The sequence below is a fragment of the Oncorhynchus mykiss genome, chromosome 9 (assembly GCF_013265735.2).
Source record: "Oncorhynchus mykiss isolate Arlee chromosome 9, USDA_OmykA_1.1, whole genome shotgun sequence".
Taxonomy (NCBI): Eukaryota; Metazoa; Chordata; class Actinopteri; order Salmoniformes; family Salmonidae; genus Oncorhynchus; species Oncorhynchus mykiss.
In genome coordinates, this window is record NC_048573.1 from 71,422,790 (window position 1) to 71,447,597 (window position 24,808).

The window sequence follows — 24,808 nt, forward strand, 5'->3', positions numbered from 1 at the left end:
GCTTTAAAGATTATAGCTTTAAAGATTCATATCTATTTTGACTTATAAACCATACAAATAAAGTATGAATCCACTGCACCAGAATTTATTTTTGAGTTTGATATCAGACTGTCTTTCAACAAGCTGGTTCTATTGACATGCTGAGATCGATACGGTATCTATCTGGACATCAGGTTATCTGGCATCCAATCACCATGTCTTTATCAGTTTCCTCTGGAGAAAAACCTTACAGGCGGAGCATACCCGAGTCCTATAAGAGATGGTTATCTATGGTTTCTGGGCCTACCTGCCTTCACCATGTCCAGATCTATATTCTATAGTATTCTATTACTTTTCTTACATTAAGAGGTTCCACAAGAGGACAGTTTCACTTCAGGGAGAAAGAGCTACAGACAACCAAACACACATTTTAGCATTGGGAATATAGTGTTTTTTTTTATTATTTGGCAACTGTGCACATTTCACAATCTACAACATTTCTCCAACTATGCCAATTCTAGTGCTACAATCACATATATAACATATTACTATTCATAACTGGAAGACTTAGTTTCAATCCAGACTTATTTCACAGTAGATATCTTACGCGATCTGGGCCAGACCGACATTGTTGTTCTGTCTGTCAAAGATGGCATAGTACTGCCTGATGAAGACATCTCCAAGGATCCAGAGCTGCTGAGTTCCACCGTTACCAAAACCAGTCATGCAGCCGTTGGAGTTCTACAGATAGATAGAGAGAGAGAGAGAGAGAGGAGGAAAGTCAGGCATGTGACGACCTTTACTTCTAGGATCTAAAGAAAGGTTGAGCCTCAGATGTACATGTGTTCTGATGAAGGAGCTCTGAAACACATCCGGGTTAAAGATCAGATGGGTCATTTAGGTTGTATGTAACATTCAGGAGACTACCTGGGAGGTGTAGGCGGAGGCAGGGATGGTGAAGGCGTTTCCGTTGAGGGTGAAGGTCACCTCAGGCATGTTGGGGATGTTGTTGCAGTTCACGGTGGCCTAGGAGAGGAGTAATAACATGTTATAACTTATTCTGTGGTTAATCAAAGGGGAGGCGGTGATTGAGGGGAAAAACATCAAGAACAGATTTACACACGACCACGCCGGTCCCAACCCAAATAGTTTTAGCATGGTCGTTCCAACAACTAACAAGGCAGCTTAGTGCACCTTGGTTTGGCTTGGTTCCGCTCAGTAGTGTGAAAAGCCTTCTAGTTGGACAAGTGTGTGTGTGTGTGTGTGCGTGTAACTCACATCTCCATACTGGTCAGTAGTGGCTCCGACCCAGCTGTTCATGTTGTTGATGTCAGTGGTTGGCCCAACGATCTGGGAGGTGCCAGTATCTATGATAGCCTGACACCCACCATTGCAAGCCACTGTGTTGCCGTTGATGGTAACGCTGGAAGGACAAATACTAGCTGAGTTTACCTGTTCTTCCTGTATTTGGTTGTATGTATATTTCTTGCCGTTTTTAGGTTTTTGTTGCGAGCAAATAAACTTGAAGTGCACAGCAACATTTAGTCAATGAATACTTATGTAAATGTATGATAGATGTGTACCTACCTGTCCATGTTGATCTGCCAGTAGGTCTCGGAGGACAGGGGGATCCAGGTGATCTGTCCGGTGTAGTAGTTAGACTCAATGTCTCCGAAAGACACCACACTACCCTGTGCTGAGTTTCTATTGGAGGAGGAAAAAAGGTCATTAAGGTTGTTTAATCATCAACACATGTCGAAATGGATGTCTCCTTTTCTTCAAAGACCATTTTAAAGCAGTTGTATAATTGTATTAAATATTAATTCACTGGATACGTTCTTGCTTCATTAATATCACAGCTAAGAGAAAAGGCCACCTCCCATCCAGTTGTATTTCTACAGTTACTATGTTACCCGCTCAGGTAGACAGAGAAGAGGTTCTGGGAAACGAGGCCCTGACTCATCATGTTGTCAAAGACTGGTGTGGCCCCAGAGGCCGCCAGGTTGGGGAAAGCCAGGCCCAGGATACCGTCGGCAACCATGTTGGCCATGAAGGGAGCCTCGGTCTGACTGGCTCCAAAGATCTGCTGAGTCACAGAGATACCGCCCACCTGGAAACACAACAGCAAGCGTCAGTCACTGGGCACCATAGAAATAGAATTACTAGAATAGGATTTCCCCATTCAAGTCAATTGTTTGGTGGCGTGTTGACCGGCATCCATATTGATTGTACCCAAAATAGTCATTATATTTCTTTGCTGACTATACTGGAGTCGGTACCTAATATACTTTTTTAGCATGTAATGATATAAAACAGGACCACTTTGGGAGGGCGGGTGCTGAATGGAAGATTATTTGAGGGGTTTGCATTGTATGTAATGTACGGTACGTTGTAATTGAAAGTGTTAATTAAACACGTGTCACAGTAATGTCTACATTTCCATACCGAAACAGTGTCGTATGCCAGCCGCCCAGTCATGCTGCCAGTTCCGTACTGAATGGAAACGGGCTTGTTGGCCCACGTGAAGGTGCTGGACTGTGCAGGATTGAATTTGGCATGATTTTCTATTTAAAAACATGAGCATGTTCATTACAGACCATTTAAAAACATGAACATGTTCATTACAGACCAAGTACATACTGTGCCATTGCAAAACTGAACGTTCATTTATTCATTGGTAGTGATCTATTCGCTACCATCCACGCTCTTAAGGGGACGATATAAAAAAAATAGAAAATGCATTGATCCTATTCTATTGTTTAACTGTGTTGAGCCAACCCTCTTATGATGTTAACCCTCAGCCCCTAACCTCAACCCCACAACCAAGTCTCCCATTCTCTGGCTAAGTACTCAATATGAAACTGTATTTTACAACTCTTGTCACAAGAGACTACTCAGAAACAATTTTGAAATGTAGCTATTATAGCTATGCCAACGGTATTCTACAGTATTCTACAGACGCCTACGGTATACTCACGGCAGGCCTGGCTGGAGCAGTAGACCGAGGGAACCCACAGGTTGGAGGAGCCAGTGTCAAAGATGACGTTGAAGGACTGGGGAGGTGTTCCAATAGAAATCACGCCGTAGTAGGACAACTGCAAGGAGACGGGGACAGGGTCACACAAGTGAACATTTCAGAGTCCTACGAAGAAACAGACATTTGTCTAACAACATAGCTAGTTAAATGTCAAGAAGCATGGCTGGCTATATGCTCATCTGTAAACTCATAGTTAATCTGATTATGCCAGTGTACATTTAATTTAAACAAGAACACAAACTCTAGAGCCAATGGGTTCAAACTATGCAGTCACAATATCCAACATGTAAGGACATTTTTGTAACGATAATCATTTAGCCTATAGACTAGCCTGGTCCCAGGTCTGTTCGCGCTGTATAGACAACTCCCATGGCCATTAGCTATAGAGCAAAAACAATTGTGGGACCGGTCACCAGGCTAATACAGTATTTCACCACACTGCGTCTGTCTGTGCCTTACATCAGCATCGTTGGTCATAGCCTCATCACCATTCTGGTAGAACTTGGCCATAGGTTTGTAGGGGAACTTCAGCCTGGTCTCCTCCCATATACCCTTCTCCATCAGGGTCTCTCTGGCAGTCTTCCCCTTGATCAGAGAGATCCTGAAAACACACAATCACAAATCCACTTTGTTCACCACACTTACACGTACCAGGACCTGGTGTCAGGTGCTGACAATAATACACAGACTATGCAGACTGAGAAGAGAAGAACAGAACTTACTTGACATTACACTCGGACAGGGCCACTAAGGCACACAGGAGGACAGCCCAGTTCATCATGGTTGCTTCTGGTTCTTCTTGGACAGAGGGAGTGAAGTTAGAAGGAGGAGAACCCGGGCCTTATATACAGTCATCCTGGACACCAGGACCCAATCCCACAGCCAATCGACCATGTCAATGCCCTCCTTCAGCACACAATGTCAAAGCTATGGGTAATGTCCAAAAATGGCATGCTATCCCCTATATAGTGCACTACTTTTGAACAGGGCCCATATGCCTCTGGTCAGAAGTAGTGCACTATGTAGGGCACAGGGTGCCATTTGGAGCACTACGTGATAACACAACTTCAGATAAGAAGTGTGAAGTGGTTACAAATATAAAACGCCTATGTAGCAAAAGTAAATATGCTTCAGGAACAATGTTAAAGAACAGTCTGTCATCTAATCTAGAAAGCAAAATATATATGGATACTAGTCTGTGCCACAGTGGGGTCAGTTCAGCTAAACCTAGAGTATGGGGGGTCAATTCAGATAAACCTAGGGTATGGGGGGGTCAGTTCAGATAAACCTAGGGTATGGGGGGGTCAGTTCAGATAAACCTAGGGGTATGGGGGGGTCAGTTCAGATAAACCTAGGGTATGGGGGGGGTCAGTTCAGATAAACCTAGGGTATGGGGGGGTTAGTTCAGATTAACCTAGGATATGAGGGGTCAGTTCAGATAAACCTAGGGTATGGGGGGGTCAGTTCAGATAAACCTAGGATATGAGGGGTCAGTTCAGATAAACCTAGGGTATGGGGGGGTCAGTTCAGATAAACCTAGGGTATGGGGGGGTCAGTTCAGATAAACCTAGAGTATGGGGGGGTCAGTTCATATAAACCTAGGGTATGGGGGGGTCAGTTCAGATAAACCTAGGGTATGGGGGGGTCAGTTCAGATAAACCTAGAGTATGGGGGGGTCAGTTCAGATAAACCTAGAGTATGGGGGGTCAGTTCAGATAAACCTAGGATATGAGGGGTCAGTTCAGATAAACCTAGGGTATGGGGGGGTCAGTTCAGATAAACCTAGGGTATGGGGGGGGTCAGTTCAGATAAACCTAGGATATGAGGGGTCAGTTCAGATAAACCTAGAGTATGGGGGGTCAGTTCAGATAAACCTAGGATATGAGGGGTCAGTTCAGATAAACCTAGGGTATGGGGGGGTCAGTTCAGATAAACCTAGGATATGAGGGGTCAGTTCAGATAAACCTAGGGTATGGGGGGGTCAGTTCAGATAAACCTAGGGTATGGGGGGGTCAGTTCAGATAAACCTAGAGTATGGGGGGTCAGTTCAGATAAACCTAGGATATGAGGGGTCAGTTCAGATAAACCTAGGGTATGGGGGGGTCAGTTCAGATAAACCTAGGGTATGGGGGGGTCAGTTCAGATAAACCTAGGATATGAGGGGTCAGTTCAGATAAACCTAGAGTATGGGGGGTCAGTTCAGATAAACCTAGGATATGAGGGGTCAGTTCAGATAAACCTAGGGTATGGGGGGGTCAGTTCAGATAAACCTAGGATATGAGGGGTCAGTTCAGATAAACCTAGGGTATGGGGGGTCAGTTCAGATAAACCTAGGGTATGGGGGGGTCAGTTCAGATAAACCTAGGGTATGAGGGGGTTAGTTCAGATTAACCTAGGATATGAGGGGTCAGTTCAGATAAACCTAGGGTATGGGGGGGTCAGTTCAGATAAACCTAGGATATGAGGGGTCAGTTCAGATAAACCTAGGGTATGGGGGGGTCAGTTCAGATAAACCTAGGATATGAGGGGTCAGTTCAGATAAACCTAGGGTATGGGGGGGTTAGTTCAGATTAACCTAGGATATGAGGGGTCAGTTCAGATAAACCTAGGGTATGGGGGGGTCAGTTCAGATAAACCTAGGATATGAGGGGTCAGTTCAGATAAACCTAGGGTATGGGGGGGTCAGTTCAGATAAACCTAGGGTATGGGGGGGTCAGTTCAGATAAACCTAGAGTATGGGGGGGTCAGTTCATATAAACCTAGGGTATGGGGGGGTCAGTTCAGATAAACCTAGGGTATGGGGGGGTCAGTTCAGATAAACCTAGAGTATGGGGGGGTCAGTTCAGATAAACCTAGAGTATGGGGGGTCAGTTCAGATAAACCTAGGATATGAGGGGTCAGTTCAGATAAACCTAGGGTATGGGGGGGTCAGTTCAGATAAACCTAGGGTATGGGGGGGGTCAGTTCAGATAAACCTAGGATATGAGGGGTCAGTTCAGATAAACCTAGAGTATGGGGGGTCAGTTCAGATAAACCTAGGATATGAGGGGTCAGTTCAGATAAACCTAGGGTATGGGGGGGTCAGTTCAGATAAACCTAGGATATGAGGGGTCAGTTCAGATAAACCTAGGGTATGGGGGGGTCAGTTCAGATAAACCTAGGGTATGGGGGGGTCAGTTCAGATAAACCTAGAGTATGGGGGGTCAGTTCAGATAAACCTAGGGTATGGGGGGGTCAGTTCAGATAAACCTAGAGTATGGGGGGTCAGTTCAGATAAACCTAGAGTATGGGGGGTCAGTTCAGATAAACCTAGGATATGAGGGGTCAGTTCAGATAAACCTAGGGTATGGGGGGGGTCAGTTCAGATAAACCTAGGGTATGGGGGGGTCAGTTCAGATAAACAGGATGTGGCAAAGTGGGGATTTAAAAAAAAAGTTGAAGCTCAGTTACTGCATTTCTACACAGTTTAAAAACTCTATACTACTATTTGGAGAACAGCAAAAACAAACAAAAATGACCCCAACCATGAATTATCTCTGCAATATTAGGTTTAAACGTCTGTGGAACGGCACATACACTGGGTGTACAAACCATCAGGGACGACTAGCTAATATTTCTTTTTTTTGTAGGGTCATGGATTATACAAGGTGTCAAAAGCGTTCCACAGGGATGCTGGCCCATGTTGACTCCAATGCTTCCCACAGTTGTGTCAAGTTGGCTGGATGTCCTTTGGGTGGTGGACCATTATTGATCCACACGGGAAACTGATGCGCCTGAAAAACCCAGAAGCGTTGCAGTTCTTCACACACTCAAACCGGTGCGCCTGGCACCTACCACCACAGCCCGTTAAAAGGCACTTAAAACTTTTGTCTTGTCCATTCACCCTCTGAATGGCACACATACACAATCCATGTCTCATTTGTCTCAAGGCTTACAAATGATTATTTAACCAGGTCTCCTCACCTTCATCTACACTGATTTAAGTGGATATAAGAAGTGACATCAATAAGGGATCATATCTTTCACCTGGATTCACCTGGTCAGTCTGTGTCATGGAAAGAGCCGGTGTCCCTAATGTTTTGTAACTCGGTGTATAGTGTCGACCATTACCCAACCTCATCGTATATCGTCTCATTTACTTGTGTGCAACGTGAAATAGGCGCGTAGTACATATGATCAAATCACAACAAGGCCGCCTTCAAATGCCGACATGCGTAGGCGGCACGTGAGTTTCAAGTTTAGGGAAGCTCTTTTTTTTTCACCATAAAATGTAACTTTTATATTAAAGGATTGCGTGCATCTATCATAGCAAAAACTTATGTAAGATAGGCTACCATTCTTTATGTGATGAATAGATTGCATAGTCATAATTTAGGCTAATAACGTAACTCAATCACTGTTTTGTGAAGCGTGAGACGACAAGGAGAGAATATCTGTCGTTAACCCTAATTTGCTCCTGGGGGGGGCGTCGTACCCTCTACAGCAACATATTTCACTGCACCTATATGGGGACTAAGTAATGCTGAATGTATCTTTGCAGAATCTTATCAAAATGTCCCATGTTTCCATTTGGAAAGTAGACGAGCTTGCCGTTGCCAAAGTTATTTGATAACAGCGTTCAACAACAGCAATATATGAAGAAAAAGGTCAATGTCACAGACAATACACAGAATATTGACTGACCAGCACAAGTTTATCTACATCAGTAATGAACAATTGGTCTGTAATCAGGCGTTGGTTATCAGTACCTTAAACAGAATGTCTGAAGGTGTAGTAGAGGTCGTCTCTGATAGCACATTTAAAGATCACATTTTAACCAGTTTAAAGATGAAAATGCTTGTTTCTTTTCTACTTTAGAACAACAACATAAAGATGACGTGCTGGACACAATTCGAACCCTTGAAAGGATATATACTGCTTTGGTATGGCATCCTCCACATTATAAATCAAAACGCTAATATTTTTTTATTTAACTAGGCAAGTCAGTCAAGATCAAATTCTTATTTACAATGACTGCCTACCCCAGACAAACCCGGACGACGCTGGGCCAATTGTTCGCCGCCCTATGGGACTCCCAATCACGTCCGGATGTGATACAGCCTGGAATCGATCCAGGGACTGTAGTGACGCCTCTTGCACTGAGATGCAGCACCTTAGACCGCTGCGACAATCGGGAACCAAATGACGATGATGATGATGATTATGAGGAATGTGTAAGGGACAGTACAGTGCTTAATTATGACGCTTTCTAATTGACTGATTGGCTGGGAAAACATTGTGTTTGTTAACAAACAGAACGCAGCTATGAATATATAACTAAAACTGTTTTCTGAGTCAGAGTCACGACTTGTATTGACAATCTCTTTGATCCCAATTATGTTTCTATGGCCACAACATATGTTGAATACAACCTTAGTTCCGGACTCATTTGACATTGATTCTCACATGTTTCAGTCATAGGAAAGGCAAGGGCTCCAGGTTGTTTTTTTTTTTTTGAAGAGGCTGATTACGGCCACGTAATACTCAAGTAAAACAAAGAGGTATGGACTTTCACTAAGAGATAAGATATTACACTAAACAAAAAAAACATGTAAAGTGTTGGTCCCATAAGCTGAAATAAAAGATCCCCAGAAATGTTCCATACCGTATGCACAAAAAAAACAGATTTCTCTCAAATTTTGTGCACAATTTTTTTTATACACATCCCAGTTAGTATTTCTCCTTTTCCAAGATAATCCATCCACCTGACAGGTGTGTCATATCAAGAAACAGAAACAGGATGCTCATTACACAGCAGTACTTTCTGCTGGGGAGAATAAAAGGCCATTCTAAAATGTGCAGTTTTGTCACACAACACAATGCCACAAGTTTCGAGGGAGCATACAATTGGCATGCTGACTGCAGGTATGTACACCAGAACTGTTGCCAGAGAATTGAATGCTAATTTCTCTACCATAAGCCACCTCCAATGTCGTTTTTGAGAATTTGGCAGTACGTTCAACCGTCCTCACAACCGCTGACCACGTGTAACCAGTCCAGCCCAGGACCTCCACATCTGGCTTCGTCTGAGACCAGCCACCCGGACAGCTGATGAATGAATTCTGTCTGTAATAAAACTCATTCTGATTGGCTGGGCCTGGCTCCCCAGTGGGTGGGTCTATGCCCTCCCAGGCCCACCCAGGACCTAATTTATTTATTTGAAGTGTCTGATTTCGTTATATGAACTGTAACTCAGTAAAGTCATTGAAATTGTTGCATGTTGAGTTTATATTTTTGTTCAGTATATATAACTTACATAATTACTTACATAACAACAACAGACAACACACAGTGTAAGTACATATTTTTCACAGTGGTATGATACAGTGGTATGATACAGTGAGTTTAATTTGCAAAAATGTTGATCATAAATAAAAACATCACATTTGCATATGAATTAAACCGTATATTATTATGATTTACATCAAGCTTTTGACAGGCCTGTGTATTAAAACTATAGTCTGCAATTGGTACATACATAAAAAAAGAAAACATTTAGCTATGTATCTTTCTTGGCACAGTTTAGCATGTATATATTGTCTTGGCATGTCTTTGGTGGCCAGTGGGGCACAGTGAGGTGTATTTACAGATGTTATATTCTCATGAAATATAACAGTTCCTATAGTATATAGAACAAAGACTAAGTAGAGGGAAAAGAGTGAAGGTCGTGTGTGATTGAGGTTACTAAGTCAAAGGGAAAAGAGTGAAGGTTGTGTGTGATTGAGGGACTAAGTAGAGGGAAAAGAGTGAAGGTTGTGTGTGATTGAGGGACTAAGTAGAGGGAAAAGAGTGAAGGTCGTGTGTGATTGAGGGACTAAGTAGAGGGAAAAGAGTGAAGGTTGTGTGTGATTGAGGGACTAAGTAGAGGGAAAAGAGTGAAGGTCGTGTGTGATTGAGGAACTAAGTAGAGGGAAAAGAGTGAAGGTCGTGTGTGATTGATGTTACTAAGTCAAAGGGAAAAGAGTGAAGGTCGTGTGTGATTGAGGGACTAAGTAGAGGGAAAAGAGTGAAGGTCGTGTGTGATTGAGGGACTAAGTAGAGGGAAAATAGTGAAGGTTGTGTGTGATTGAGGGACTAAGTAGAGGGAAAAGAGTGAAGGTCGTGTGTGATTGAGGGACTAAGTAAAAGGGAAAAGAGTGAAGGTCGTGTGTGATTGAGGGACTAAGTAGAGGGAAAAGAGTGAAGGTCGTGTGTGATTGAGGGACTAAGTAGAGGGAAAAGAGTGAAGGTCGTGTGTGATTGAGGGACTAAGTAGAGGGAAAAGAGTGAAGGTTGTGTGTGATTGAGGGACTAAGTAGAGGGAAAAGAGTGAAGGTCGTGTGTGATTGAGGGACTAAGTAAAAGGGAAAAGAGTGAAGGTCGTGTGTGATTGAGGGACTAAGTAGAGGGAAAAGAGTGAAGGTCGTGTGTGATTGAGGTTACTAAGTCAAAGGGAAAAGAGTGAAGGTCGTGTGTGATTGAGGGACTAAGTAGAGGGAAAAGAGTGAAGGTTGTGTGTGATTGAGGGACTAAGTAGAGGGAAAAGAGTGAAGGTCGTGTGTGATTGAGGGACTAAGTAGAGGGAAAAGAGTGAAGGTCGTGTGTGATTGAGGTTACTAAGTTAAAGGGAAAAGAGTGAAGGTATGACGTGTGATTGAGGGACTAAGTAAAAGGGAAAAGAGTGAAGGTCGTGTGTGATTGAGGGACTAAGTAGAGGGAAAAGAGTGAAGGTCGTGTGTGATTGAGGGACTAAGTAGAGGGAAAAGAGTGAAGGTCGTGTGTGATTGAGGTTACTAAGTCAAAGGGAAAAGAGTGAAGGTCGTGTGTGATTGAGGTTACTAAGTCAAAGGGAAAAGAGTGAAGGTCGTGTGTGATTGAGGGACTAAGTAGAGGGAAAAGAGTGAAGGTCGTGTGTGATTGAGGGTCTAAGTAGAGGGAAAAGAGTGAAGGTCGTGTGTGATTGAGGGTCTAAGTAGAGGGAAACGAGTGAAGGTCGTGTGTGATTGAGGGACTAAGTAGAGGGAAAAGAGTGAAGGTCGTGTGTGATTGAGGGACTAAGTAGAGGGAAAAGAGTGAAGGTCGTGTGTGATTGAGGTTACTAAGTCAAAGGGAAAAGAGTGAAGGTCGTGTGTGATTGAGGGACTAAGTAGAGGGAAAAGAGTGAAGGTTGTGTGTGATTGAGGGACTAAGTAAAAGGGAAAAGAGTGAAGGTCGTGTGTGATTGAATGTGCTGCTGTCATTGTTTCCCATCTTTCTCCTCTTCTTCTCTCTCCTCTTCTTCCTCCTCTGTCATCAAAAGTCTAGGTTTTTGAAGTCTTTGGTACACCTGTATGTGCTACCTGTGTAGCTGGTACAGACCAAATGAGGAAGACATGGACAGGTGTGATGCTGTCTTTTTCCTGGATAGGGCACCTGGAAGAAAAATACATGATCTACATTTGATTCAACTTCTCCCTTAGGATCCATTAAATCACATTGAGCCAACAGCTCTATGGGCTAAATGAACAGACTTGGCCAAACGCCACCAGAGATCATGGAACAATTCCAACGGGAAATGGAGAACCATTCAGTTGTCAATTCCCAGAGATAAACTTTGTGGAGTGAACTAACCCGGCTGGAGGCTGAGCCGATCTCCAGACGATCAAAGTGATGTATTACTTCCATTGGTTTGATTCATGATGAAAACATGTCAATAACTTCAGAAGTTATCATCCTAAGCAACAACTGCTGTATGTATGTTTGTGCATGTGTGTGTGCACTTCTGTGTGTTTGTGTGTGTGCGTGCGCTTGTGTGTGTATACCGGAGTGTGTGAGTGTTTGTGCATGTGTGAGTACGTGTGCCAGCCAGTACGTGCCATCAAGCATATGAATGTGTGTTTGCGTGTGTGTGTGTGTGTGTGTGCGCGTACGTGCGCGTGTGTTCCTCACCTTGTGACTGAAGGGGTGGCACTCGTCCCCCTCTTCCCCTCGTGGAATACACATCCGCAGTCCCCTAAGCCACAGGCTGACAGCACAGCATAGACCAAACCCACACTGAACATCTCTATCACACGCCTGACAGAGATGGGGAGAGAGAGAGAGAGAGAGAGAGAGATATATATATAGAGAGAGAAAGACAGGGAGAGGCAGAGAGAGAGAGAGAGAGAGAGAGAGAGAGAAAGAAAGTGGGGAAGAGAGAAAATGAGAAAGAAAGAGAAAGAGAGAAAGACAGGGAGAGGCAGAGAGAGAGAGAGAGAGAGAGAGGGAGAGACAGAGAGAGAGAGAGAGGGAGAGACAGAGAGAGAGAGAAAGAAAGTGGGGAAGAGAGAAAAAGGGAAAGAAAGAGAAAGAGAGAAAGACAGGGAGAGGCAGAGAGAGAGAGAGAGACAGAGAGAGAGAGAAATAAAGTGGGGAAGAGAGAAAAAGAGAAAGACAGAAAGACAGAGAGAGGCAGAGAGAGAGAGAGAGATGACCATCACACATTTTTTACTCAGTTTGGTTGCAGGTTTTCTGTGTCGGTCTGGTGTTGTAGTAAAGCTCTGACTCTGACCACACATACCCACTGGAAACAGGAAACACATACCTACTGGAAACAGGAACAAATAGCCACTGGAAACAGGAACACATACCCACTGGAAACACATACCAACTGGAAACACATACCAAATGGAAACACATACCCACTGGAAACACATACCCACTGGAAACACATACCCACTGGAAACACATACCCACTGGAAACAGGAAACACATACCCACTGGAAACAGGAAACACATACCCACTGAAAACAGGAAACACATACCCACTGGAAACACATACCCACTGGAAACACATACCCACTGGAAACACATACCCACTGGAAACAGGAAACACATACCCACTGGAAACACATACCCACTGGAAACACATACCCACTGGAAACACATACCCACTGGAAACAGGAAACACATACCCACTGGAAACACATACCCACTGGAAACAGGAAACACATACCCACTGGAAACACATACCCACTGGAAACAGGAAACACATACCCACTGGAAACACATACCCACTGGAAACAGGAAACACATACCCACTGGAAACAGGAAACACATACCCACTGGAAACAGGAAACACATACCCACTGGAAACAGGAAACACATACCCACTGGAAACAGGAAACACATACCCACTGGAAACACATACCCACTGGAAACACATACCCACTGGAAACAGGAAACACATACCCACTGGAAACACATACCCACTGGAAACAGGAAACACATACCCACTGGAAACAGGAAACACATACCCACTGGAAACACATACCCACTGGAAACAGGAAACACATACCCACTGGAAACAGGAAACACATACCCACTGGAAACACATACCCACTGGAAACAGGAAACACATACCCACTGGAAACAGGAAACACATACCCACTGGAAACACATACCCACTGGAAACACATACCCACTGGAAACAGGATTCACATACCCACTGGAAACAGGAAACACATACCCACTGGAAACAGGAAACACATACCCACTGGAAACACATACCCACTGGAAACACATACCCACTGGAAACAGGATTCACATACCCACTGGAAACAGGAAACACATACCCACTGGAAACAGGATTCACATACCCACTGGAAACAGGAAACACATACCCACTGGAAACAGGAAACACATACCCACTGGAAACAGGATTCACATACCCACTGGAAACAGGAAACACATACCCACTGGAAACAGGATTCACATACCCACTGGAAACAGGAAACACATACCCACTGGAAACAGGAAACACATACCCACTGGAAACAGGAAACACATACCCACTGGAAACACATACCCACTGGAAACAGGAAACACATACCCACTGGAAACACATACCCACTGGAAACAGGAAACACATACCCACTGGAAACACATACCCACTGGAAACAGGAAACACATACCCACTGGAAACACATACCCACTGGAAACAGGAAACACATACCCACTGGAAACACATACCCACTGGAAACACATACCCACTGGAAACAGGATTCACATACCCACTGGAAACAGGAAACACATACCCACTGGAAACAGGATTCACATACCCACTGGAAACAGGATTCACATACAGACTGGAAACAGGATTCACATACCCACTGGAAACAGGATTCACATACCCACTGGAAACAGGAAACACTTACCCACTGGAAACAGGATTCACATACGGACTGGAAACAGGATTCACATACAGACTGGAAACAGGATTCACATACAGACTGGAAACAGGATTCACATACAGACTGGAAACAGGAAACACATACAGACTGGAAACACATACAGACTGGAAACAGGAAACTGGAACCAGGAAACACAGGATATTTTTGCAGAATTCTGCATGCAGAGTCTCAATTTGGTGTTTACTCTCTCTGTATCTGTCTCTCTCTCTACCTTCTAATGACCCCTACTCTCTGTCTCTCTCTATATTTGTCTCTCTCTCTCTACCTTCTAATGACCCCTACTCTCTGTCTCTCTCTATATTTGTCTCTCTCTCTCTACCTTCTAATGACCCCTACTCTCTCTGTATCTGTCTCTCTATACCTTCTAATGACCCCTACTTTCTCTATATCTGTCTCTCTCTCTATCTTCTAATGACCCCTACTCTCTCTCTACCTTCTAATGACCCCTACTCTCTCTATATCTGTCTCTCTCTACCTTCTAATGACCCATACTCTCTCTATATCTGTCTCTCTATACCTTCTAATGACCCCTACTCTCTCTATATTTGTCTCTCTATACCTTCTAATGACCCCTACTCTCTCTATATCTGTCTCTCTCTCTATACCTTCTAATGACCCCTACTCTCTCTGTATCTGTCTCTCTCAGTGGTGTAAATACCTAAGTAAAAATACTTTTTGGGGGTATCTGTACTTTACTATTTATATTTTTGACAACTTTTACTCCACTACACTCCTGAAGAAAATGATGTACTTTTTACTCCTTACATTTTCCATGACACCCACAAGTACTTAGTACATTATGAATAGTTAGCAGGACATGAAAATGGTCTAATTCACGCACTTATCAAGAGAACATCCCTGGTCATTCCTACTGCCTCTGATCTGGCAGACTCACTAAACAGAGAACATCCCTGGTCATTCCTACTGCCTCTGATCTGGCAGACTCACTAAACAGAGAACATCCCTGGTCATTCCTACTGCCTCTGATCTGGCAGACTCACTAAACAGAGAACATCCCTGGTCATTCCTACTGCCTCTGATCTGGCAGACTCACTAAACAGAGAACATCCCTGGTCATTCCTACTGCCTCTGATCTGGCAGACTCACTAAACAGAGAACATCCCTGGTCATTCCTACTGCCTCTGATCTGGCAGACTCACTAAACAGAGAACATCCCTGGTCATTCCTACTGCCTCTGATCTGGCAGACTCACTAAACAGAGAACATCCCTGGTCATTCCTACTGCCTCTGATCTGGCAGACTCACTAAACAGAGAACATCCCTGGTCATCCCTACTGCCTCTGATCTGGAGGACTCACTAAACAGAGATCATCCCTGGTCATCCCTACTGCCTCTGATCTGGCAGACTCACTAAACAGAGAACATCCCTGGTCATTCCTACTGCCTCTGATCTGGCAGACTCACTAAACAGAGAACATCCCTGGTCATTCCTACTGCCTCTGATCTGGCAGACTCACTAAACAGAGAACATCCTTGGTCATTCCTACTGCCTCTGATCTGGTGGACTCACTAAACAGAGAACATCCCTGGTCATCCCTACTGCCTCTGATCTGGAGGACTCACTAAACAGAGATCATCCCTGGTCATCCCTACTGCCTCTGATCTGGCAGACTCAATAAACACAAATCATTTGTTTGTACATGATGTCTGAGTGTTGAACGGTGCCCCTGGCTATCCGTCAATTAAAAAACAAGAAAATCGTGTTTTCTGGTTTGCTTAATATAAGACATTTTAAATTATTTATACTTTTACTTTTGATACTTAAGTATATTTAAAACCAAATACTTTTAGACTTTTACTCAAGTAGTATTTTACTAGGTGACTTTTACTCAAGTAGTATTTTACTAGGTGACTTTTACTCAAGTAGTATTTTACTAGGTGACTTTTACTCAAGTAGTATTTTACTAGGTGACTTTTACTCAAGTAGTATTTTACTAGGTGACTTTTACTCAAGTAGTATTTTACTAGGTGACTTTTACTCAAGTAGTATTTTACTAGGTGACTTTTACTTGAGTCATTTTCTTTTAAGGTTTCTTTCCTTTTACTCTGGTATGAAAATTGGGTTTTTCCACCGCTGGTCTCTCTCTCTACCTTCCAACTGTCTCTGTATCTGTCTCTCTCTACCTTCCAACTGTCACTTCTAATGACCCCTACTCTCTCTACCTTCTAATGACCCCTACTCTCTCTACCTTCTAATGACCGCTACTCTCGCTGTATCTGTCTCTCTCTGTCTTCCAACTGTCACTTCTAATGACCCCTACTCTCTCTACCTTCCAACTGTCACTTCTAATGACCCCTACTCTCTCTACCTTCCAACTGTCACTTCTAATGACCCCTACTCTCTCTACCTTCCAACTGTCACTTCTAATGACCCCTACTCTCTCTACCTTCCAACTGTCACTTCTAATGACCCCTACTCTCTCTACCTTCTAATGACCCCTACTCTCTCTACCTTCTAATGACCGCTACTCTCGCTGTATCTGTCTCTCTCTGTCTTCCAACTGTCACTTCTAATGACCCCTACTCTCTCTGCATCTCTGTCTCTACTTTCCAACTGTCACTTCTAATGACCCCTACTCTCTCTGCATTTCTCTCTCTACCTTCCAACTGTCACTTCTAATGACCGCTACTCTCTCTACCTTCTAATGACCCCTACTCTCTCTACCTTCTAATGACCCCTACTCTCTCTACCTTCTAATGATCGCTACTCTCGCTGTATCTGTCTCTCTCTGCCTTCCAACCGTCACTTCTAATGACCCCTACTCTCTCTGCATCTCTGTCTCTACCTTCCAACTGTCACTTCTAATGACCCCTACTCTCTCTGCATCTCTCTCTCTAGCTTCCAACTGTCACTTCTAATGACCCCTACTCTCTCTGCATCTGTCTCTCTCTACTTTCAATCGTACGTTTCACAATGACAACTCTATTAGTTCAAATTTCCACACAGCTTATGAATGAAAGGTTTGTCACTCACCCCAGTGATGACAGCCCCCATGGACCAGTTGAAAGAAATCATTAAGATGGAGAGAAGCAGGACCCTGGTCCCCATGGCCGTAGCAGCAACAGTAGCACAGGATAGTGTAGGGTACCACTCTCTCCTCAACACAGTAATACTGTAGCCCCCTTCAGCGCAGTGGCTACTTTCTGTTGTCAGTCTCCACTCAACACAGCAATACTGTAGCCCCCTTCAGCGCAGTGGCTACTTTCTGTTGTCAGTCTCTACTCAACACAGCAATACTGTAGCCCCCTTCAGCGCAGTGGCTACTTTCTGTTGTCAGTCTCTACTCAACACAGCAATACTGTAGCCCCCTTCAGCGCAGTGGCTACTTTCTGTTGTCAGTCTCTACTCAACACAGCAATACTGTAGCCCCCTTCAGCGCAGTAGCTACTTTCTGTTGTCACTCTCTCCTTCTTGTGCTGTCCGTCTGACTCACTGTGCCTGGTGTCATGTCCAAGCTCTCTCTCTCTCTCTTTCATCCTCTCCCTCTCCCCTGACCCCCCATGTATGTATGTATGTATGTATGTATATAAAATGAAATACCTTATTTATATAAACATTCAGACCCTTTGCTATGAGACTCAAAATTTCATTGATCATCCTTGAGATGTTTCTACAACTTGATTGGACATGATTTTGAAAGAAACACACACCTGTCTATATAAGGTCCCACATTCCACAGTGCATGTCAGAGCAAAATCCAAGCCATGACGTCGAAGGAATTGTCCGTAGAGTTCCGAGACAGGATTGTGTCGAGGCACAGATCTGAGGAAGGGTACCAAAATATTTCTGCAGCATCGAAGGTCCCCAAGAACACAGTGGCCTCCATCATTCTTAAATGGAAGAAGTTTGGAACCACCAAGACTATTCATAGATTTGGCCGCCCAGCCAAACTGAGCAAATCGGGGGAGAAGGGCCTTGGTCAGGGAGGTGACCAAGAACCAGATGGTCACTCTGCTAGAGCTCCAGAGTTCCTCTGTGGAGATGGGAAAACCTTCCAGAAGGACAACCATCTCTGCACCACTCCACCAATCAGACCTTTATGGTAGAGTGACCAGATGGAATCCACTCATCAGTAAAAGGCACATGGCAGCCCGCTTGGAGTTTACCAAAATGCACCTAAAGACTCTCAGACCATGAGAAACAATATTCTCTGGTCTGATGAAATCCAGATTGAACTCTTTCACCTGAATGCCAAGCATGGTGGTGGCAGCATCATGCTGTGACAATGTTTTTCAGCGGCAGGGACTGAGAGACTAGTCAGGATCAAGGGAAAGATGAACGGAGCAAAGTACAGAGAGATCCTTGATGAAAACCTGCTCCATAGCACTGAAGACCTCAGACTGGGGTGAAGGTTCATCTTCCAACAGGACAATGTTGGAAGCACACAGTCAAGACAACGCAGGCAGGAATGGTTTTGGGACAAGTCTCTGAATGGGCTTAAGTGGCCCAAAAAGAGCCAAGACTTGAACCCAACCGAACATCTCTGGAGAGACCTGAAAATAGCTGTGCAGCAATGCTCTCCATGCAACCTGATAGACCTTGAGAGGATCTGCAGGAAGGAATGGGAGAAACTCCACAAATTCAGGTGTGCCAAGCTTGTAGCATCATACCCAAGAAGACTCGAGGCTGTAATAGCTGCCAAAGGTGCTTCAACAAATTACTGAGTAAAAGGGTCTGAAAACGTATGTAAATGTGATATTTCCGTTTTTTAATTTTAACAAATTTGCCAAAATGTATAAAAACCTGTTTTTGATTCGTCATTATGGGGTATTGTGTGTAGATAGATGGGGGGGACGGGACAATTTAAACAAGTTTATAATAAGGCTGTAACGTAACAAAATGTGGAAAAATTAAAGGGGTCTGAATACTTTCCGAATGTACTGTATATACCTCTTCCTATTCCAAGTATAGCTCCGTATTCTGAGTAAGTGACCAGACCAACAGTGGTGACTGACTGACCAGCATGTCTGTTGAAAGGGCTTTATGAATACACACTAGTACAGTATGTCACGGGACTGAAAGACACCTGCTACCGGGACAAAACATTTATGGAAGTGAATAGGGAATTTCCACGTCGAAGGTATACATGTCATATATATATATATATATATATATATATATATATATATATATATATATATATATATATATATATATATATATGCTATATGAGTTTTCTTATCGCTCTCAGATACTTCAAGACATTGTTTTGATTTATTTTTGGACTAATCTGTTTTTCCATATATGAATCTGTTATTCGTTGTGTTTCTATGGGCTAATAGCAGTAAGACCAAATTCAATGTTTCATCAAATATATATATATATATTTTTTTACACCTATAGGGTTCCTAAAATCAAATAGTTAAATGATCCATGGTATGACCATCTTAAAACAATTCCATATGTTAGTTTAGGGTTGTAGAAACCCAGCCCAGGCTTTTGGACTGTAATGGGATTTATGTAACATCCTGGTCCCAAGGTGTCCATCTGTTTGTCTGGAGCGGAGACAGGACCATCCGTCATAGAAGACCCCAAAGTTATTGCCATAGAAATAGAATGTCATTGCAGCTCACACTTCCGGTCGGCCCATCGTCTCTTTCTAAGACGAGGCTTTCAGGTAAATCACTACATAATCGATCACAACTTTCTACTGAAAACAATGAGGCAGTTGCAAACCGTATTCTGTCTTTTTTTTATGGAGTAACTGCTCATAGAGAGAAACTGAGAAAAATGACTTCAAAGTTATTTTTTATTGTCCAGCCGAATGAGTTGTAGGCAGATCATTGGAGATGTGGTTATCTGTTGTCTTACTATGAGGTCATTTTTTAAAGTTCATATTTACCCTGACCAGTGACATGACCTTTGAACCCAAAAAGACAGTTACTGCCTTCTTGCTTGGTACAGCCACTGGAACACTTTTCCATGGCAATTATTATTATTATTTTTTTTTGACAAACTTGTGTTAGAATATTTCATTGTATGTGGCTGTCAGTGTCATATAGTTTGATACTTGTATTAGCAAAGAACAATAAATAATATCAAAGTTTACCGTAGACACTGCAGCCCAAAGCTCAGTGAAACCAAGCGAAAAGGCAGTAACTGACGGGAGTAATGCCAGCGAATGCCTTTTTCCATGGTTTCACTTTAACTTCTTACAGTTACTGCAAACATGACCCCCCATTTTCTCCATAATACAACACAATTGAGTCATGATATTTGTACACATGATAAAGCATGTTTTTCAAGTATTATTATTTTATATTTTTAAATAACTCATTTTTTGACCAAATGTACAGTTACTGCTCTTTCGCCCTATTAGGGCAGCATAGTGCACTAAATATAATAATAATAATACATTTAATTTGAATAGTGCTTTTCATTACAGAGTTACTTCAAAACTCTTGTCAAAAGTAGTACACTAGGGAGCTATTTGGGAAGCAGCCCAGGATCTCTAGACTAGACTGCCCTTTAAATGAGAAGCAGCCCAGGATCTCTAGACTAGACTGCCCTTTAAATGAGAAGCAGCCCAGGATCTCTAGACTAGACTGCCCTTTAAATGAGAAGCAGCCCAGGATCTCTAGACTAGACTGCCCTTTAAAATGGGAAGCAGCCCAGGATCTCTAGACTAGACTGCCCTTTAAAATGGGAAGCAGCCCAGGATCTCTCTAGACTAGACTGCCCTTTAAAATGGGAAGCAGCCCAGGATCTCTAGACTAGACTGCCCTTTAAAATGGGAAGCAGCCCAGGATCTCTAGACTAGACTGCCCTTTAAATGAGAAGCAGCCCAGGATCTCTAGACTAGACTGCCCTTTAAATGAGAAGCAGCCCAGGATCTCTAGACTAGACTGCCCTTTAAAATGGGAAGCAGCCCAGGATCTCTAGACTAGACTGCCCTTTAAATGAGAAGCAGCCCAGGATCTCTCTAGACTAGACTGCCCTTTAAAATGGGAAGCAGCCCAGGATCTCTAGACTAGAATGCCCTTTAAATGAGAAGCAGCCCAGGATCTCTAGACTAGACTGCCCTTTAAGAGAAGCAGCCCAGGATCTCTAGACTAGACTGCCCTTTAAAATGGGAAGCAGCCCAGGATCTCTAGACTAGACTGCCCTTTAAATGAGAAGCAGCCCAGGATCTCTCTAGACTAGACTGCCCTTTAAATGAGAAGCAGCCCAGGATCTCTCTATACTAAACTGCCCTTTAAATGGGATAGAGAGGTACAGTATAGCATGACAATATTGTGTGACACATATCATATACTAGTGTGATATTGTGTGCCCCATATCATATACTAGTGTGATATTGTGTGCCCCATATCATATACTAGTGTGATATTGTGTGCCCCATATCATATACTAGTGTGATGACTCATTGTGAGTTAAAGGTCAATCAAGGGACCGTCTGTGGACAGATATGTGCAGTACTGATTGATATACAGTAACTAATAGCAGTTAAGACACCTATTCCTTTTCACCAACTCCCTCTGGCCGTAAAGTGGACGAGGATGGACTATCTGTGTGTGTGGGCGGAGGCGGTGAAGAGGGGTGTGTGATGGTAATGGACAGGGAGGTGTCAATAGGATATGCAGGTTTCTGATTTAGGGACGAAGAGAGGGATGAGAGGAGAGGAAGTATACCCCATGGGTTAGTCAGCAACACATTACCCAGAATGCTGTGTAGCAGGTGATGGATTTCTCTGAAGGACTCCTGGCTACATAATTACATTCCCTTGTTTCTGCCTTGTCAGCAGAAGAGAAGCAGCAGGCCTCTGAGGACCGATAGGACAGAAATCATCCAGAACCCTGTCCTCCCTGACTTGGGCAAAGTACAGTCGTGGCCAAAAGTTTTGAGAATGACACAAATATTAATTTCCACAGTTTGCTGCTTCAGTGTCTTTAGATATTTTTGTCAGACGTTACTGTGGAATACTGAAGTATAATTACAAGCATTTCATAAGTGTCAAAGGCTTTTATTGACAATTACATGAAGTTGATGCAAAGAGTCAATATTTGCAGTGTTGACCCTTCTTTTTCAAGACCTCTCCATTCTGCCCTGGCATGCTGTCAATTAACTTCTGGGCCACATCCTGACTGATGGCAGCCCATTCTTGCATAATCAATGCTTGGAGTTTGTCAGAATTTGTGTGTTTTTGTTTGTCCACCCACCTCTTGAGGATTGACCACAAGTTCTCAATAGGATTAAGGTCTGGGGAGTTTCCTGGCCATGGACCCAAAATGTCCATGTTTTGTTCCCTGTGCCACTTAGTTATCACTTTTGCCTTATGGCAAGGTGCTCCATCATGCTGGAAAAGACATTGTTTGTCACCAAACTGTTCCTGGGTGGTTGGGAGAAGTTGCTCTCAGAGGATGTGTTGGTACCATTCTCTATTCATGGCTGCGTTCTTAGGCAAAATTGTGAATGAGCCCACTCCCTTGGCTGAGAAGCAATCCCACACATGAATGGTCTCAGGATGCTTTACTGTTGGCATGACACAGGACTGATGGTAGCGCTCACCTTGTCATCTCCGGACAAGCTTTTTTCCGGATTTCCCAAACAATCGGAAAGGGGATTCATCAGAGAAAATGACTTTACCCCAGTCCTCAGCAGTCCAATCCCTGTACCTTTTGCAGAATATCAGTCTGTCCCTGGTGTTTTTCCTGGAGATAATTGGCTTCTTTGCTGCCCTTCTTGACACCGGGCCATCCTCCAAAAGTCTTCACCTCACTGTGCGTGCAGATGCACTCACACCTGCCTGCTGCCATTCCTGAGCAAGCTCTGTACTGGTGGTGCCCCGATCCTGCAGCTAAATCAACTTTAGGAGATGGTCCTGGCGCTTGCTGGACTTTCTTGGGCACCCTGAAGCCTTCTTCACAACATTTGAACCGCTCTCCTTGAAGTTCTTGATGATCCGATAAATGGTTGATTTAGGTGCAATCTTACTGGCAGCAAAATCCTTGCCTGTGAAGACCTTTTTGTGCAAAGCAATGATGACGGCATGTGTTTCCTTGCAGGTAACCATGGTTGACAGAGGAAGCACAATGATTCCAAGCACCACCCTCCTTGTGAAGCTTCCAATCTGTTATTCGAACTCAATCAGAATGACAGAGTGATCTCCAGCCTTGTCCTCGTCAACACTCACACCTGTGTTAACGAGAGAATCACTGACATGATGTCAGCTGGTCCTTTTGTGGCAGGGCTGAAATTCAGTGGAAATGTTTTTGGGGGGGATTCAGTTCATTTGCATGGCAAAGAGGGACTTTGCAATTAATTGAAATTCATCTGATCACTCTTCATAACATTCTGGAGTTTATGCAAATTGCCATCATACAAACAGAGGCAGAAGACTTTGTGAAAATGTATATTTGTCATTCTCAAAACTTTTGGCCACGACTAGACACCTTTATGGGGAACAAAAATACAGCAATACGATGAGAGAAGACAAAATATTTCCACCTCTCCTATCAGAGTCATTAGTTCATTTATTTTATATATGTAGCTCGTTTTTGGTCACAGGTCCAGGAATGGTTGAAGACCTGGACCTTTACCTGGAGCGAACTCTGCAGATAGCACTTCTGGGTGATCTGAAAACTCAAAGTCAATTGATCAATAATATAAGAATACTTTTGGCAAAAAAAAAAGTAGCTTTAATTTACAATCTGTAGAAACTATCAGAATAGAAAAGTATCAGTACTTTTGTGAAACATCACAGCACAGTTGAAAAATATATAGGGGAGGGGTTGAATGGAGCTGAACGTTGGGACTAATAACAACAAGATAACAAATGTAAGACATACGGGGTCTGTAAAATGTTTATAGGTTCAGAACTTTTGTGAAATAGCACAGTTAAAAATATATGGCAAATAGAAATCAAACTGGATGGACATCAGAAATAGATGGGAGAGGTTGAGGAAGGCCAGGACTAAAAACAAACACAATACAACTATTGTAAAATAGATTGTGCCGATAAATTATATATAAACTCAGAAAAAAAAAGAAACGTCCTCTCACTGTCAACTGCGTCTATTTTCAGCAAACTTAACATGTGTAAATATTTGTATGAACATAACAAGATTCAACAACTGAGACATAAACTGAACAAGTTCCACAGACATGTGACCAACAGAAATGGAATAATGTGTCCCTGAACATACGGGGGTCAAAATCAAAAGTAACAGTCAGTATCTGGTGTGGCCACCAGCAGCATTAAGTACTGCAGTGCATCTCCTCCTCATGGACTGCACCAGATTTGTCGGTTCTTGCTGTGAGATGTTACCCCACTCTTCCACCAAGGCACCTGCAAGTTCCCAGACATTTCTGGGGTTCATTAATTGTTTAGGGTTCATTGAACAAGCATGGGAAACAGTGTTTAAACCCTTTACAATGAAGATCTGTGAAGTTATTTAAATTTAAATTTAAATAAATTAAATTTATTAATTAATTACATTTTTACGAATTGAAAGACAGGGTCCTGAAAAGGAATGTTTCTTTTTTTGCTGAGTATAGTATGTATTAGCTGGAAGTAGAAGCCTAAGTGTTGTTGTTTATTTG

The 24,808-nt window shown here is 43.2% G+C and overlaps 2 protein-coding genes across 2 annotated transcripts; both read right to left on the reverse strand.

The window, feature by feature from the left end:
- Positions 1-415: 415 nt before the first annotated feature.
- LOC100301637 (pepsinogen) lies at positions 416-3,830 on the reverse strand. The gene is given in 9 exon segments (NM_001160475.1): positions 416-720; positions 907-1,005; positions 1,258-1,402; positions 1,567-1,683; positions 1,893-2,089; positions 2,425-2,543; positions 2,957-3,074; positions 3,476-3,617; positions 3,739-3,830. Coding segments are annotated over 9 exon segments (1,134 nt in total). The 5' UTR covers positions 3,798-3,830; the 3' UTR covers positions 416-582.
- A 5,445-nt stretch (positions 3,831-9,275) lies between these two features.
- prok1 (prokineticin 1) lies at positions 9,276-17,729 on the reverse strand. The gene is made up of 3 exons (XM_036988917.1): positions 17,240-17,729; positions 11,963-12,088; positions 9,276-11,446 (listed from the first exon to the last, which is right to left on the reverse strand). The coding sequence occupies exons 1-3, from the start codon at positions 17,312-17,314 to the stop codon at positions 11,327-11,329; spliced, it is 321 nt and encodes a 106-aa protein (XP_036844812.1). The 5' UTR covers positions 17,315-17,729; the 3' UTR covers positions 9,276-11,326.
- Positions 17,730-24,808: the final 7,079 nt, after the last annotated feature.